This window comes from Oncorhynchus clarkii, chromosome 12 (genome assembly GCF_045791955.1).
Source record: "Oncorhynchus clarkii lewisi isolate Uvic-CL-2024 chromosome 12, UVic_Ocla_1.0, whole genome shotgun sequence".
NCBI classification, from domain to species: Eukaryota; Metazoa; Chordata; class Actinopteri; order Salmoniformes; family Salmonidae; genus Oncorhynchus; species Oncorhynchus clarkii.
The window spans coordinates 18,884,612-18,899,204 of record NC_092158.1 but is presented as its reverse complement, the minus strand read 5'-3'; the positions used below and the strand labels follow the sequence as shown (position 1 = coordinate 18,899,204).

General features: G+C 44.0%; 1 protein-coding gene across 4 annotated transcripts in view; it reads left to right on the top strand.

The window, feature by feature from the left end:
• The first annotated feature begins 391 nt into the window (after window positions 1-391).
• LOC139422837 (ras-specific guanine nucleotide-releasing factor 2-like) overlaps window positions 392-14,593 on the top strand; it is a 77,633-nt gene continuing 63,431 nt past the window's right edge. For 3 of the 4 annotated variants that reach the window (XM_071174235.1, XM_071174234.1, XM_071174237.1), the window contains exon 1: window positions 13,292-13,746. In XM_071174235.1, the coding sequence (XP_071030336.1) occupies window positions 13,408-13,746 (339 nt within the window). In that variant the 5' untranslated portion in view covers window positions 13,292-13,407. Of the gene's footprint in view, window positions 494-13,291; window positions 13,747-14,593 lie in introns of those variants that run through there. The other variant, XM_071174236.1, reaches the window with a different exon arrangement.

The window sequence follows — 14,593 nt, the reverse complement described above, 5'->3', positions numbered from 1 at the left end:
GCAAGAAAATATAAATTTTAAAAAACGCCACCTGCTGGAGAAGACAGATTTTGGGTACAGTTAACCCTCTCGCTTTGCCTCTTCCTCTCTGGTTTAACCAAATACAAATACAAAAAATGTTTATGAAATGTTTATGTTTATGAATGGCACTGCATGCTAAATAGTAGCTAAATAGACTCAGATGTGAAGTATTCCAGTCTTATTTGTCTGCTTTGGGGATTGGGGACATAAATATAGTAAATCTTTGTTTCTTTAATAATGCTTTGTTTCACAGTCAAATTGAGCATATTAGCCCACTGAGGGAGCCAACTGAAGTCTTCAGGTCTCAGGCACAGTGTGGTTTCAAACTACCTATATTACACTTCACCCCATTTTGACCTCCTTCTTGCAGATATCTTTCCGAGTTACAGCGCCAATGTGACTGACAGAATTCAAACCTGGCTCCAGAAGAGCGCACAGACCCATTAAACCAACGCAATTCCTCAACTGTCAGGTAAGGTTACTCAATCCAGTGTTTCCCCTAGGATTGTTTTCACCGGTGGTGGCAAGGGTAGTGGGTCATCTTGGCAGAAAAATATACACTACTGTTCAAAAGTTTGGAGTCACTTAGAAATGTCCTTGTTTTTGAAAGAAAAGCTAATTTTTTGTCCATTAAAATAACATAAAATTGATCAGAAATACAGTGTAGACATTTTTAATGTTGTAAATGACTATTGTAGCTGGAAACAGCATATTTTTTATGGAATATCTACGTAGGCGTACAGAGGCCCATTATCAGCAACCATCACCCTTGTGTTCCAATAACACGTTGTGTTAGCTAATCCAAGTTGATCATTTTAAAAGGCTAATTGATCATTAGAAAACCCTTTTGTAATTATGTTAGCACAGCTGAAAACTGTTGTGAAGAAACAAAGAACTTTCTTCTGAAACTCATCAGTCTCAAAAAAGAATTGTAGACCTCCACAAGTCTGGTTCATACTTGGGAGCAATTTCCAAACGCCTGAAGGTATCATGTTCATCTGTACAAACAATAGTACGCAAGTATAAACACCATGGGACCACGCAGCCATCATACCGCTCAGGAAAGAGATGTGTTCTGTCTCCTAGAGATGAACGTACTTCGGTGCGATAAGTGCAAATCAATCCCAGAACAACCGCAAAGGACCTTGTGAAGATGCTGGAGGAAAAAGGTACAAAAGTATCTATATCCACAGTAAAACGAGTCCTATATCGACATAACCTGAAAGGCCGCCTAGCAAGGAAGAAGCCACTGCTCCAGAACCGCCATAAAAAAAGCCAGACTACGGTTTGCAACTGCACATGGTGACAAAGATCATACTTTTTAGAGAAATGTCCTCTAGTCTGATGAAAGAAAAATAGAACTGTTTGGTCATAATGACCATCGTTATGTTTGGAGGAAAAAGGGGGATGCTTGCAAGCCGAAGAATACCATCCCAACCGTGAAGCACGGGCGTGGCAGCATCATGTTGTGGGGGTGCTTTGCTGCAGGAGGGACTGGTGCACTTCACAAAATAGATGGCATCATGAGGGATGAAACTTATGTGGATGCAACATCTCAAGACATCAGTTAAAGCTTGGCCGCAAATGGGTCTTCCAAATGGACAATGACCCCAAGTATACTTCCAAAGTTGTGGCAAAAATGGCTTAAGGACAACAAAGTCAAGATATTGGAGTGGCCATCGCTAAGCCCTGACCTCAATCCCATAGAAAATCTGTGGGCAGAACTGAAAAAGCATGTGCGAGCAAGGAGGCCTACAAACCTGACTCAGTTACACCAGCTCTGTCAGAAGGAATGGGCCAACATTCACCTAACTTATTGTGGGAAGCTTGTGGAGGAATACCTATGTGAGAATGCTGTTCATCGACTACAGCTCAGGATTTAACACCATAGTACCCTCCAAACTCGTCATCAAGCTCAAGACCCTGGGTCTCGACCCCGCCCTGTGTAACTGGGTACTGGACTTCCTGACGGGACGCCCCCAGGTGGTGGGGCCCCACAAGGGTGCGTTCTGAGCCCTCTCCTGTACTCCCTGTTCTCCCACAACTGCGTGGCCATGCACGCCTCCAACTCAATCATCAAGTTTGCGGACGACACTACAGTGGTAGGCTTGATTACCAACAACGATGAGACAGCCTACAGGGAGGAGGTGAGGGCCCTCGGTGTGTGGTGTCAGGAAAATAACCTCACACTCAACTTCAACAAAACAAAGGAGATATTTGTGGACTTCAGGAAACAGCAGAGGGAGCACCCCCCTATCCACATCGATGGGACAGTAGTGGAGAGAGTAGTAAGTTTTTTAAGTTCCTTTGCGTTCACAACACGGACAAACTGAATTGGTCCACCCACACAGACAGCGTCGTGAAGAAGGCGCAGCAGCGCCTCTTCAACCTCAGGAGGCTGGAGAAATTTGGCTTGTCACCAAAAGCACTCACAAACTTCTACAGATGCACAATCGAGAGCATCCTGTCGGGCTGTATCACCGCCTGGTACATCAACTGCTCCGCCCACAACCATAAGGCTCTCCAGAGGGTAGTGAGGTCTGCACAACGCATCACCGGGGGCAAATTACCTGCCCCCCAGGACACCTACACCACCCGATGTCACAGGAAGGCCTAAAAGATCATCAAGGACAACAACCACCCGAGCCACTGCCTGTTCACCCCGCTATCATCCAGAAGGTGAGGTCAGTACAGGTGCATCAAAGCAGGGACCGAGAGACTGAAAAACTGTCTCAACTCCAGCCACTTTAATAATGGGAATTGATGTAAAATATATCACTAGCCACTTTAAACAATGCTACTTAATATAATGTTTACATACCCTACATTACTCATCTCATATGTACATACTGCACTCTATATCATCTACTGCATCTTTATGTAATACATGTATCACTAGCCACTTTAAACTATGCCACTTTGTTTACATACCCTACATTACTCATCTCATATGTATATACTGTACTCGATACCATCTACTGCATCTTGCCTATGCCGTTCTGTACCATCACTCATTCATATATCTTTATGTACATATTCTTTATCCCTTTACACTTGTGTGTATAAGGTAGTAGTTTTGGAATTGTTCGGTTAGATTACTCGTTGGTTATTACTGCATTGTTGGAACTAGAAGTACAAGCATTTCGCTACACTCGCATTAACATCTGCTAACCATGTGTATGTGACAAATAAATGTGATTTGATTTGATTTGTGGAAGGCTACCCTAAACATTTGACCCAAGTTAAACAATTTAAAGGCAATGCTGCCAAATACTAATTGAGTGTAAACTTCTGACCCACTGGGAATGTGATGAAAGAAATAAAAGCTGAAATAAATCATTCTCTCTACTATTATTCTGACATTTCACATTCTTAAAATAAAGTGGTGATCCTAACTGACCTAAGGCAGGGAAGTTTTACTAGGATATAATGTCAGGAATTGTGAAATACCAAGTAAATTTTTTATTTCACCTTTATTTAACCTGTTAGGCTAGTTGAGAACAAGTTCTCATTTGCAACTGCGACCTGGCCAAGATAAAGCGTAGCAATTCGACACATACAACAACACAGAGTTACACATGGAATAAACAAAACATACAGTCAATAATACAGTAGAACAAAAGAAAACAAAAAGTCTATATACAGTGAGTGCAAATGAGGTAAGTTAAGGAAATAAATAGGCCATGGTGGCGAAGTAATTACAATATACCAATTAAACACTGGAATGGTAGATCGGCAGAAGATGAATGTGCAGGTATAGATACTGGGGTGCAAAGGAGCTAAATAAATAAATAAATAAATACCAGTATGGGGATGAGGTAGGTAGATAGATGGGCTGTTTACAGATAGGCTAAGTACAGGTGCAGTGATCTGTAAACTGCTCTGACAGCTGGTGCTTTAAGCTAGTGAGGGAGATGTGAGTCTCCACCTTCAGAGATTTTTGCAATTCGTTCCAGTCATGGGCAGCAGAGAACTTGAAGGAAAGATGACCAAAGGAGGAATTGGCTTTGGGGGTGACCAGTGAGATATACCTGCTGGAGCGCGTGTACGAGTGGGTGCTGCTATGGTGACCAGTGAGCTGAGATAAGGTGGGGCTTTACCTAGCAGAGACTTGAAGATAACTTGTAGCCAGTGGGTTTGGCGACGAGTATGAAGCGAGGGCCAACCAACGAGCGCGTACGGGTCGCAATGGTGGGTAGTGTATGGGGCTTTGGTGACAAAACGGATGGCACTGTGATAGACTGCATCCAGTTTGTTGAGTATTGGAGGCTATTTTATAGATGACATCACCGAAGTCGAGGATCAGTAGAAGCCAGAAGTATACAGAATGGTGTCGTCTGCATAGAGGTGGATCAGAGAATCACCAGCAGCAAGAGCAACATCATTGATGTATACAGAAAAGTGAGTCGGCCCGAGAATTGAACCCTGTGGTACACCCATAGAGACTGTCAGAGGTCCAGACAACAGGCCCTCCGATTTGACACACTGAACTCTATCAGAGAAGTAGTTGGTAAACCAGGCGAGGCAATCATTTGAGAAACCAAGGCTGTTGAGTCTGCCAATAAGAATGTTGGGATTGACAGAGTCGAAAGCCTTGGCCAGGTTGATGAATACAGCTGCACAGTAATGTCTCTTATCGATGGCGGTTATGATGTCGTTTAGAACCTTGAGTGTGGCTGAGGTGCACCCATGACCAGCTCTGAAACCAGATTGCTTAGCGGAGAAGGTATGGTGGGATTCGAAATGGTCAGTAATCTGTTTGTTAACTTGGCTTTCGAAGACCTTAGAAAGACAGGGTAGGATAGATATAGGTCTGTAGCAGTTTGGGTCTAGAGTGTCACCCCCTTTGAAGAGGGGGTCATTTTAGAATCACTTGTTGTTGATTCTTCACAAAAAAATGCAGTTTTACATCTTTATGTTTGAAGCCTGAAATGTGGCAAAAGGTCGCAAAGTTCAAGGGGGCCGAATACTTTCGCAAGGCACTGTATATGATGAACAGAGAGTAGCAGTAGCGTAAAAGAGGGGTTGGCGGGTGGTGGGTGGCGGGACACAATTCAGATAGTCCGGTTAGCCAATGTGAGGGAGCACTGGTTGGTCGGCCCAATTGAGGTAGTATGTACATGAATGTATAGTTAAAGTGATTATGCATATATGATAAACAGAGAGTAGCAGCAGTGTAGATGAGGGGTTGGGGGGGTGCACACAATGCAAATAGTCTGGGTAGCCATTTGATTACCTGTTCAGGAGTCTTATGGCTTGGGGGTGAAAACTGTTGAGGAGCCTTTTTGTCCTAGACTTGGCACACCGGTACCGCTTGCCATGCAGTAGTAGAGAGAACAGTCCATGACTGGGGTGGCTGGGGTCTTTGACAATTTTACGGGCCTTCCTCTGACACCGCACGGTGTAGAGGTCCTGGATGGCAGGCACCTCTACACCATCCATACCCACTATCCTGGAGATGCAAGCGTCATGCTTTACCAACTGAGCTACAGACAACCACCTCTCATCATCTGTCTTTCCAAACTGAACATATAGGAATTTATAAAATAGATGAGAATAGAAATAATCTCTTTCTTTCTCTCCATCCCTCGCTCTCTTTTGCCATTAATGATTTGTTTACACTCCAAACATCAACAAAACAGATTGTGGAGTGGTGGGTCATTTTAGAGATTCATGGCCTGGGTGGGGTTGATGGACAAGACATACAATACAGTATCGGTAATCCCCCATAATTCTTCAGTGCTGCCTCTGTCCACTGAGGAGAAAGAAAGGTTTTGAATGCCCCTACAAGACCACTATCTCTGTCTCTCCCCTAGTCTAATATCAACGGTGGTCACTTAAAAATACATTCAAAAGTAACAAAACCATTTGTTTCTTTGGTTATTTCCTGTCTGCTTTTGAGACGGTCGCTGTCCACTGACACTGTAGTAGTCACGTTCCACGGCAATTCAGCACCACTGTGATGACAATGGCTGTACCGGAATTCCGCAGTTCAGCACCACAGGACAGTGGACAGTGAACATCTCAAGGTCAGCCACAAACAACTGAATGGATGGGAGGTATGCCTTGGGCTTGACCAGGAAGTAAGAAGCCTACAAGTTTGGAAGGGGAAGGCTCCCCATGAACTCTAGCCTGATTTGGGAATATTTACTTTTCCAACCAAATTTTACAATTCTAAATAATAAAGAATAAATTGCCACTAATCTAAAATATAACTATCCATCGTTCCTTTAAAATCCCATCATACAGCCTGCTCTGACTGTATGTTTGGCCCCCATTGTAGGAGACCAGCCATGCTCTGACTGTATATTTGGTGTTAGATTGTAACGGCATTCCTCCTCCTCTTCTGAGGAGGAGTAGCGAGAAGGATCAGAGGACCAAAGCGCAGCGTGGTAAGTGTTCATGATGTAATATTTAATGAAACGAACTGAACACTGAAATACAAAACAATAAAGTGAACGAACGAAAACCGAAACAGTACCATGTGGACCAAACACTCACACGGAAAACAAACACCCACAACACAAAAGTGAAACCCAGGCTACCTAAGTATGATTCTCAATCAGAGACAACTAACGACACCTGCCTCTGATTGAGAACCATACTGGGCTTAACTCAAAACCCCAACATAGAAAAACACACATAGACTGCCCACCCCAACTCATGCCCTGACCATACTAAATGAAGACAAAACAAAGGAAATAAAGGTCAGAACGTGACATAGATGGTTGCTTCTTACTGACCCTATCCTCTGCCTCTCTCCAAAATGCCTATGTCTACATCATAATAGAAAAGGCTATTTATGTCTAATAATTTCTATTCCAATTCACAGCAACACTGTGAGGTCCAGCTCAGTAAAACAAGGGGCGGAATTAGGCCATCTGGCAAATCTGGATGTCAGATGGGCTGGACCTTAGTTGGGTGGGCTGGTAAAAATGGACAAAAAAAATGTAATAATTACATTTTGGGCTGGCCCAGTTTTCTGAGGTAACTCAAAATCACGTTCAAAGTCAAACGTGGCATTAGCATAGAGACCTACTCCAACTCATCAGTTAGACAGCCAAGATCACGGATCGTAAAAAATGAAAAGGGTGCCTATACTGTAAACGTAGAAAGAGCAAATTCTACTATGTCACCTCACTCAAAAAGTCCTATTTTTGGGGTGGATAATGGCTTGGTCAAACAGTAAAGTTTTCTTCATGATTCATGTAAGGAAAGTGTCTGTCCTGCCCCTGTACCTGTTTTGCTGGGGCCTGCTGCTGTGATGATTGAGCCACTCTCCTCTTCCCCCATGTGCTCTAGAGAAAAATGTGTTCTGATTGTATAACATTTCAAAATGCAATTGCAGGAAAAACACAGTTTTACAAGCTTTGTCCCCTTGTCCCTGTCAAAGTGAGGAGGGCCTCAGCTTTCTCTTGGTATAATTTTATTTCTCAACTCTCAATATTTTATTGGATTTTTATTTCATATTCAGCTCAATAGCAACTATTTTACAACCAAGATAGCTTTGAGATATGGAGCGATGCGCACCAGCCATTGCGAGGGCCTATATGTCTCATGGGTAGTAGCCTACAACTGCCAAAAAAATTGAACATTGCATTTACTGTTGGATGAATACATGGCTACTGGGTATTATAGTGGATATTATATTTATAGTTAGCGATCTAGTTGATGTGTTTTGAGTTTCCACTTCTTCAGGTGTTGAACCCCAAATTAATTAGCCTATTATATTAGTTAGTGGGTGAGTGACTGGTTGCCGGGAAGTCAGGCGCAGGAGAGCAGAGATGGGTGATAACAGGAGAACTTTAATATACACCCTGGCCCAAAGGCACAGGCGAGGCAGCACAAAGCACAACCACGGTAACATGAACCGGATTAAACAAAACAAACAAACCTAGGTTTGAAACAAACCTAGTGCAAGCTAGCCTGTAGCGTAACACCCTACACAAAGAACAATTCCACACACATATATGGGGAAACAGAAGGTAATATACATTTAGTCTGATGAGGGAATGTGAACCAGGTGTGCGGGAAAACAAGACAAAACAAATGTAAAATGAAAGGTGGAGCGGAGATGGCTGGAAGACCGGTGATGTCGACCACCGAACACCGCCCGACCACCGAACACCGCCCGAACAAGGAGAAGGACCGACTTCGGCAGAAGTCTGACATCATTCAAGGGTTTTTCTTTATTTTTTATTATTTTCTACATTGTAGAATAATAGTGAAGACATCAAAACTATGAAATAACACATATGGAATCATGTAGTAACCAAAAAAGTGTTAAACAAATCAAAATATATTTTAGATTCTTCAAAGTAGCCACCCTTCGCCTTGATGACAGCTTTGCGCATGCGGTAGTCACCTGGAATGCATTTCAATTAACAGGTTTGCCTTGTTAAAAGTTCATTTGTGGAGATTCTTTCCTTCTTAATGCGTTCAAGCCAATCGGCTGTGTTGTGGCAAGATTGTCACTGGCTGGTGTCACTATCTGGTGCCACCCACTGTTAAAGTTAGTGGCACCAGTGACACCAGGGGAAAATGTTATTCTGGAGCCCTGTAGTAGTAATTCACACTTAGGGTAGATGTTGATTCAGGGGAACACTTATGTGGCACTAATTTGAAACAGTGGAGGCTCCTCAGAGGAGGAAGTGGAGGAACATCCTACTCAGTGAATTTCAGAAGAAATTAAATAGTGAAACATTATCCTTTTTAGATAAAACTATACTAAATATATTCACGTCACCAAATTACTGATTACAACACACTGTTCTGCAATGAAGGTCAATAGCTTTCAGTAGCCTCAACAGCACTCTCTGGGGTAGCACCAAGGTGGAGCCGGAGGACAGCTATTTTCCGTCCTCCCCTGAATACATTATTCAACATATCAGAGCTCTTGCGGCATGAACTCACATGTTGTCCACCCAATCAAAGGATCAGAGAATGAATATTGTACTGAAAGCATAACCTACAGCTAGATAGCACTGCAGTGCATAAAGTGTGGTGAGTAATTGACTCAAAGAGACAGAAATACAATAATAGTTGAACAATTTATAACCAGTACATGAAAAAAATTAAGGAGAAGCAGCAGAGCAAGAGAGAGAGCTAGCTATATTTAGTTTTTTTTTTTTACACTTTCACTTACTTAATTGGCTAGCTAATGCAGCTAGTTAATTTAGCCTACTCAAACACCCGGCTCAAGCAGAGAGGAATGCTGTTTATGTTAGATAGCTGGCTAAGGCTATCCAAAACTGGAACTCTTCCAAGTCAAGGTAAACTTTTGGTTTTATAAATGTATTGCCACCAGGGCCTGCCTGTGTAACTGCTAAACTACTTGCTGTACACTGTACTGCATGATTGTATCGGGTTTACTAACGGGTTAGTTGTAGTAGCTATGTTGACTATGACATCAGCTAATATGGTGACAACGATGTAGGCTGTGTGTAGCGGTTAGTGGTTATGGTATGAAGGTTTGGCTTGGAAAGGTTTTTTCACCTGGTCACAGACAGCTGTTGTATTTTGCACTGAAATCCACAAGTGAAGGGAAGAGGTGAGAAGAGGAGAGCGTGTAGATGCGAGAAGAGATTATACAATGAGCAAAGTGATAAGTCTTTTTGTATGTGGCTGCTATGAAAGTGAACTGTGTTTGTGGGTGACCAGGGGTGTTTTCATTCTGCCAATTCTGCTGAAAAACTTTTCTTAAACGGAAGCAAACGTAATGAAACAGGGATAAACCTACCTGAATTTGTCCAATAGAAACTCTTGTTTACAACAGTTTGGACTAATGATTACACCCTAGATCAGCTAGATGCAGGCAAGTGTGTGCAAGGTGGTATTGAATGTCTGTCACCTTGATTACTCCAATTTGTCTCTCGACCTAAACTTTCATTCATAGGCTATGTCGTAGGAACCTCATGAAATTTGAGTATCATGTAGTAGCCTAAACCTCTCGATGTTACATTGAGCTGGGTTGATGGAATATGCATGACAGTCATCTAATATGCTGTAATAGAAATATGGCCGTGCTCATAAACAAAATCATCCCCTGTAATCTTAAACAGCACCGACCGCCACTGATTTTCAATATAGCCTAGGTCGTTACCTTTGCTTTAATAACGTATAAGTCTTTAGTAAGCAGACAGGCTGTCACGTTCGCTGGAATAATTATCAGACCAAGCTGCAGCGCGATATGGTTTCCACATATTATTTATTAGAAACAATATCCCATCAAACACAGGTGGAAAAAATGCTACTTAAATATGATCCCCAGTTAGAGACAACGATAGCCAGCTGCCTCTATTTGGGAATCATACCAAACACCAAAATAGAAAAAACTAAACTCGAACCCAACACAGAAAATAATAACTAGAAAATCCCCCAGTCACGCCCTGACCTACGCTACCATAGAAAATAAGGGCTCTCTATGGTCCCCCCCCTAAAGGTGCGGACTCCAGCCGCAAAACCTGAAACCAAAAGGGAGGGTTAGGGGGGGTGTCTAGTGTCGGTGGCGGCTCTGGTGCGGGTCGAAGTACCAGCTCATCCCGCGGATCCGCCAGCATCGGGGGCGGCTCTGGTGCGGGACGAAGAACCCGCTCAGCTCGCGGATCCAGCCATGGACCCGGGCTAAACACTGTGCCTGGACTGGACCTCGGTATCAAGGAAGGCTCCTGCCATGGAGCGGGACTGGGCACCAGATCTGGACTGGACATCAGTGCAGAGGAAGGCTCCTGCCATGGAGCAGGACTGGGCGCCGTATCTGGACTGAGCACCGGCGCAGGAGAAGGCTCCGGCCATGGAGCTGAACTGGACGCCTGGACTGGGCATCGGCGCAGGGGAAAGCTCCCGCCATGGAGCGGGACTGGACGCTGTGCCTGGACTGGGCACCAACGCAGAATAAGACTCTGGCCTTGGAGCTGGACTGGACACCGTGCTTAGACTGGGCATCGGCGCAGGGGAAGGCTCCGGCCATGGACCTGGAGGTTCCAGACCGAGGACCGTCGCAGGAGGTTCCGGACTGTGGACCGTCTCAGGAGGTTCCGGACCGAGGACCGTCGCAGGAGGTTCCGGACCGTGGACCGTCTCAGGAGGTTCTGGACCGGGGAACGTCGCCGGAAGCTCTGGACCGGGGAGGTACACTGGAGGCCTGATGCGTGGGGCCAGCACAGGTGGCACCGGACTGGGGACAGGCACTTCAGGGAGAGTGCGAGGAGCAGGCACAGGACGTACCTGACTGGGAACACGCACTTGAGGGAGAGTGTGAGGAGCAGGCACAGGACGTACCGGACTGGAGAGGTGCACTTGAGGCCAGAAGCGTGGAACCGGCACAGGTTGCACCAGACTGCTAACCGGATTCTCTGGTCGGATGTTGAGCAAAACACACTTGCACAACATCTCTCTCATCTCACTCTCTCCCAACTTCGCCATTGCCTCCCTGACAGTCTCTGGCTCTTCCCTCTGCTCAGCCACCAGCTCCATGTGCCTCCCCCCCAAAAAACAACTTGGGGCTGTCCTTGGGCTTTCTGTAGCCGCGAACTCTGTCGTCATCGCTGTCCTCCATAATCTCCTTCCGTCTGTCGCAAAGGAAGGGTTTCGCATCTTCCCATCACTTCTTCCCATGTCCAGAAATCCTTCCCTCTTTGGGCACGCTGCTTGGTCCTGGTTTGATGGGATATTCTGTCATGCTCGCTGGAATAATTATCGGACCAAGCTGCAGCGCGATATTGTTTCCACATATTATTTATTAGAAACGCACAAAACAACAAAGAAAGAACGAAACAAACAACAAACCGTAACTAAGAGGTGTAACATACATTAACTCAAAACAATATCCCATCAAACACAGGTGGAAAAAATGCTACATAAATATGATCCCCAATTAGAGACAACGATAACCAGCTGCCTCTAATTGAGAATCATACCAAACACCAACACAGCACAACAGGGAGGTAACAAAATGGCTAGAGCAGAGGCACAGTGGTGCGCTGCACTGGTAGAAAAAGTAACCAATTGTCATACTCGAGTATGAGAAAATATACCTTAATAGAAAATGACTCAAGAAATGGTGTCACCCAGTAAAATACTAGTTGAGTAAAAGTCTAAAAGTATTTGGTTTTAAATATACGTAAGTATTAAAGTTAAATGTAATTGCTAAAATATTCTTAAGTATCAAAAGTAAAAGTATGAATAATTTTCAATTTCTTATATTAAGCAAACCAGACAGCACACTTTTCGTGCCCTTGTCCACACCAACACTCAGGCAGGCATCATTTACAAACTGAGCATTTGTATTTAGTGAGTCTGCCAGATCAAAGGCAATATGACCGGGGATGTTATCTTAATAAGTGTGTGAATTGGACCATTTTCCTGTCCTACTAAGCATTGAAAGTGTAACGAGTACTTTTTGGTGTCAGGGAAAATGTATGGAGGAAAAAGTACATTATTTGATTTAAGAATGTACTGAAGTAAAAGTAGTCAAAAATAGAAATAGTAAAGTACAGATACACACAAAAAATGGCTTAATTAGTATTTTCAAGTATTTTTACTTCAGTACTTTACACCACTCGTGAGCTGTATCTCCAGTGGTGTGTTTACATCTTGTATTTGTTTTCAACATGAGCTGGTTAAAAAAGAGGACCATGTCTCGCCAGTCACTGGTACAGAAATGGTTGAGAAATCTGTACTGTACTGCCAATGTTATATGTCAGCACTACTACCTGTATCTAAGTCGGTGTGTAAGGGTCAGGGTGTAGGGTGTATTTGTGGTGATGGGTTGTGTGTGTATGGTTAGTGATGAGTTGGTGGCACATGCAGTGATGTGGGCTGGTGTGGATAAAATTCCAAGGCAGAATTCTTGTCCCAGTCCGCCCCTACAACTGAGCGCGAGGGAGGCGCAAACGCTGCAGCTAGACTGTACAATGACCGTCAGTCGTCCCGCCCCGAAAGACAGACAGTAACCAGGCTATGCTACAGTGACAGACAGTAGCTCTAGTCCAGAGCGACCTGTCAAATCCGATTAGCGCTGTTTTCACCGTTTGTTCCCTCAATCTATTTTGGTTTTACGCAGCTACAGCCTGAACGATACGATTTAGCGATTTTCCATTGTGTATATACATGTTCTTATCATTTGGGTCCGTTCGGAACACTTTCTGAAAGTTTGAGGCATTGCAACGTGGGTGTATAGATTCATTTCTGGTTGGTGAGTCCTTCTGAGTGAGTAGAAGGCGCTAGTGTCTGCTGCTTTGCAGCGCGCTGCGTGGATAGGACTCCAAACTTTCCCCTGCACGTCCGTGGTAAACTTGGATTACCTCTTTCGCTCCTCCACATCTACTTCCTCTCCCTCATTTCCTGTCCAACTCTCTTTGAAAATATGAGAGAGATGTTACAGATATGACATCAACAACAACGATCACATATCGAAATCGACAGCGAAAAGGGGTCTCACGGAAAATGCAGAAGAGCGTGCGATATAATGAGGGCCACGCTCTATATCTGTCGGTTGTCGCGCGCAAAGAGGGCACAAAACGCGGTATCCTGAGCAAGAAGTCTACGGAGAACAGTCGGTGGAACGACAAGTACTTCGCTCTCTACCAGAATGTGCTCTTTTACTTCGACAACGACCAGAGCACGCGGCCCTCTGGGATCTACTTGCTGGAGGGGTGCACGTGCGAGAGGGTTCCCGCGCACAAAGGCTCCGCGGTCAGCAAGGAGACTGTGGACAAGCAGCAGGTGGGTTAGGTACCCTAGTTACCACTGTAGTGCAGTGCACCAGAAATGGTTCTGTGTTTTGGTTTCTGCTCGCAGTGTTGACACAGGTTTGTCTCCCTGTTTTCTTGCATAAAACAGATTAAGGAGAGGATTAACCAGAGAAGGTACACTTTAGTTGAGAGGAGAGGTGGGATGGAGGGATGACAATTGATTTCCTCCATAGGCTACCTGGAATACATGTAGAATGTGTAGAATATTTCTAAATGTGGCTTTACACTAGAAGTGTTTTGATTTTAGAACATGGCTGTACTATATTCCAATGTAGTGAACTAAAGCTAAATATGGGAATACTAGTCCAGTAGCCATATGAAGAGCTCCATTACTGGCTGACATCTTTGTTATTGTGATGAGCTGCATGGAGTCAGTAACTGGCAACAAGACGTTTTCCTGTTTACTTTACATCCTCACATTTGGAGAGTGGAGACAGCATGTTCACTTTCTCTGTATACAGTACAGTAGTCTACCTTAGATATGCACATCAATGCAAATGTTTCTTATATAAATATTTTTCCATTCATCTGTAGTTGTATATATCTCTGTTTCTCAAGCTCTTTGCATACTCATCAATGCAAATGTTTCTTATATAAATATTTTTCCATTCATCTGTAGTTGTATATATCTCTGTTTCTCAAGCTCTTTGCATACTCAGTATCTGTCTGTGTATCTCCAATGTGTGCCTCTTGACGTCACCTTGGCACTATATTCAACCCCTGCCTTTGAAAGGACCCTGAAACCAACACCTGCATCCGTGTCCTGTACTAAATATAGGCTACTCACTTCATATTAACATCACTTTACAGCCTCTAAA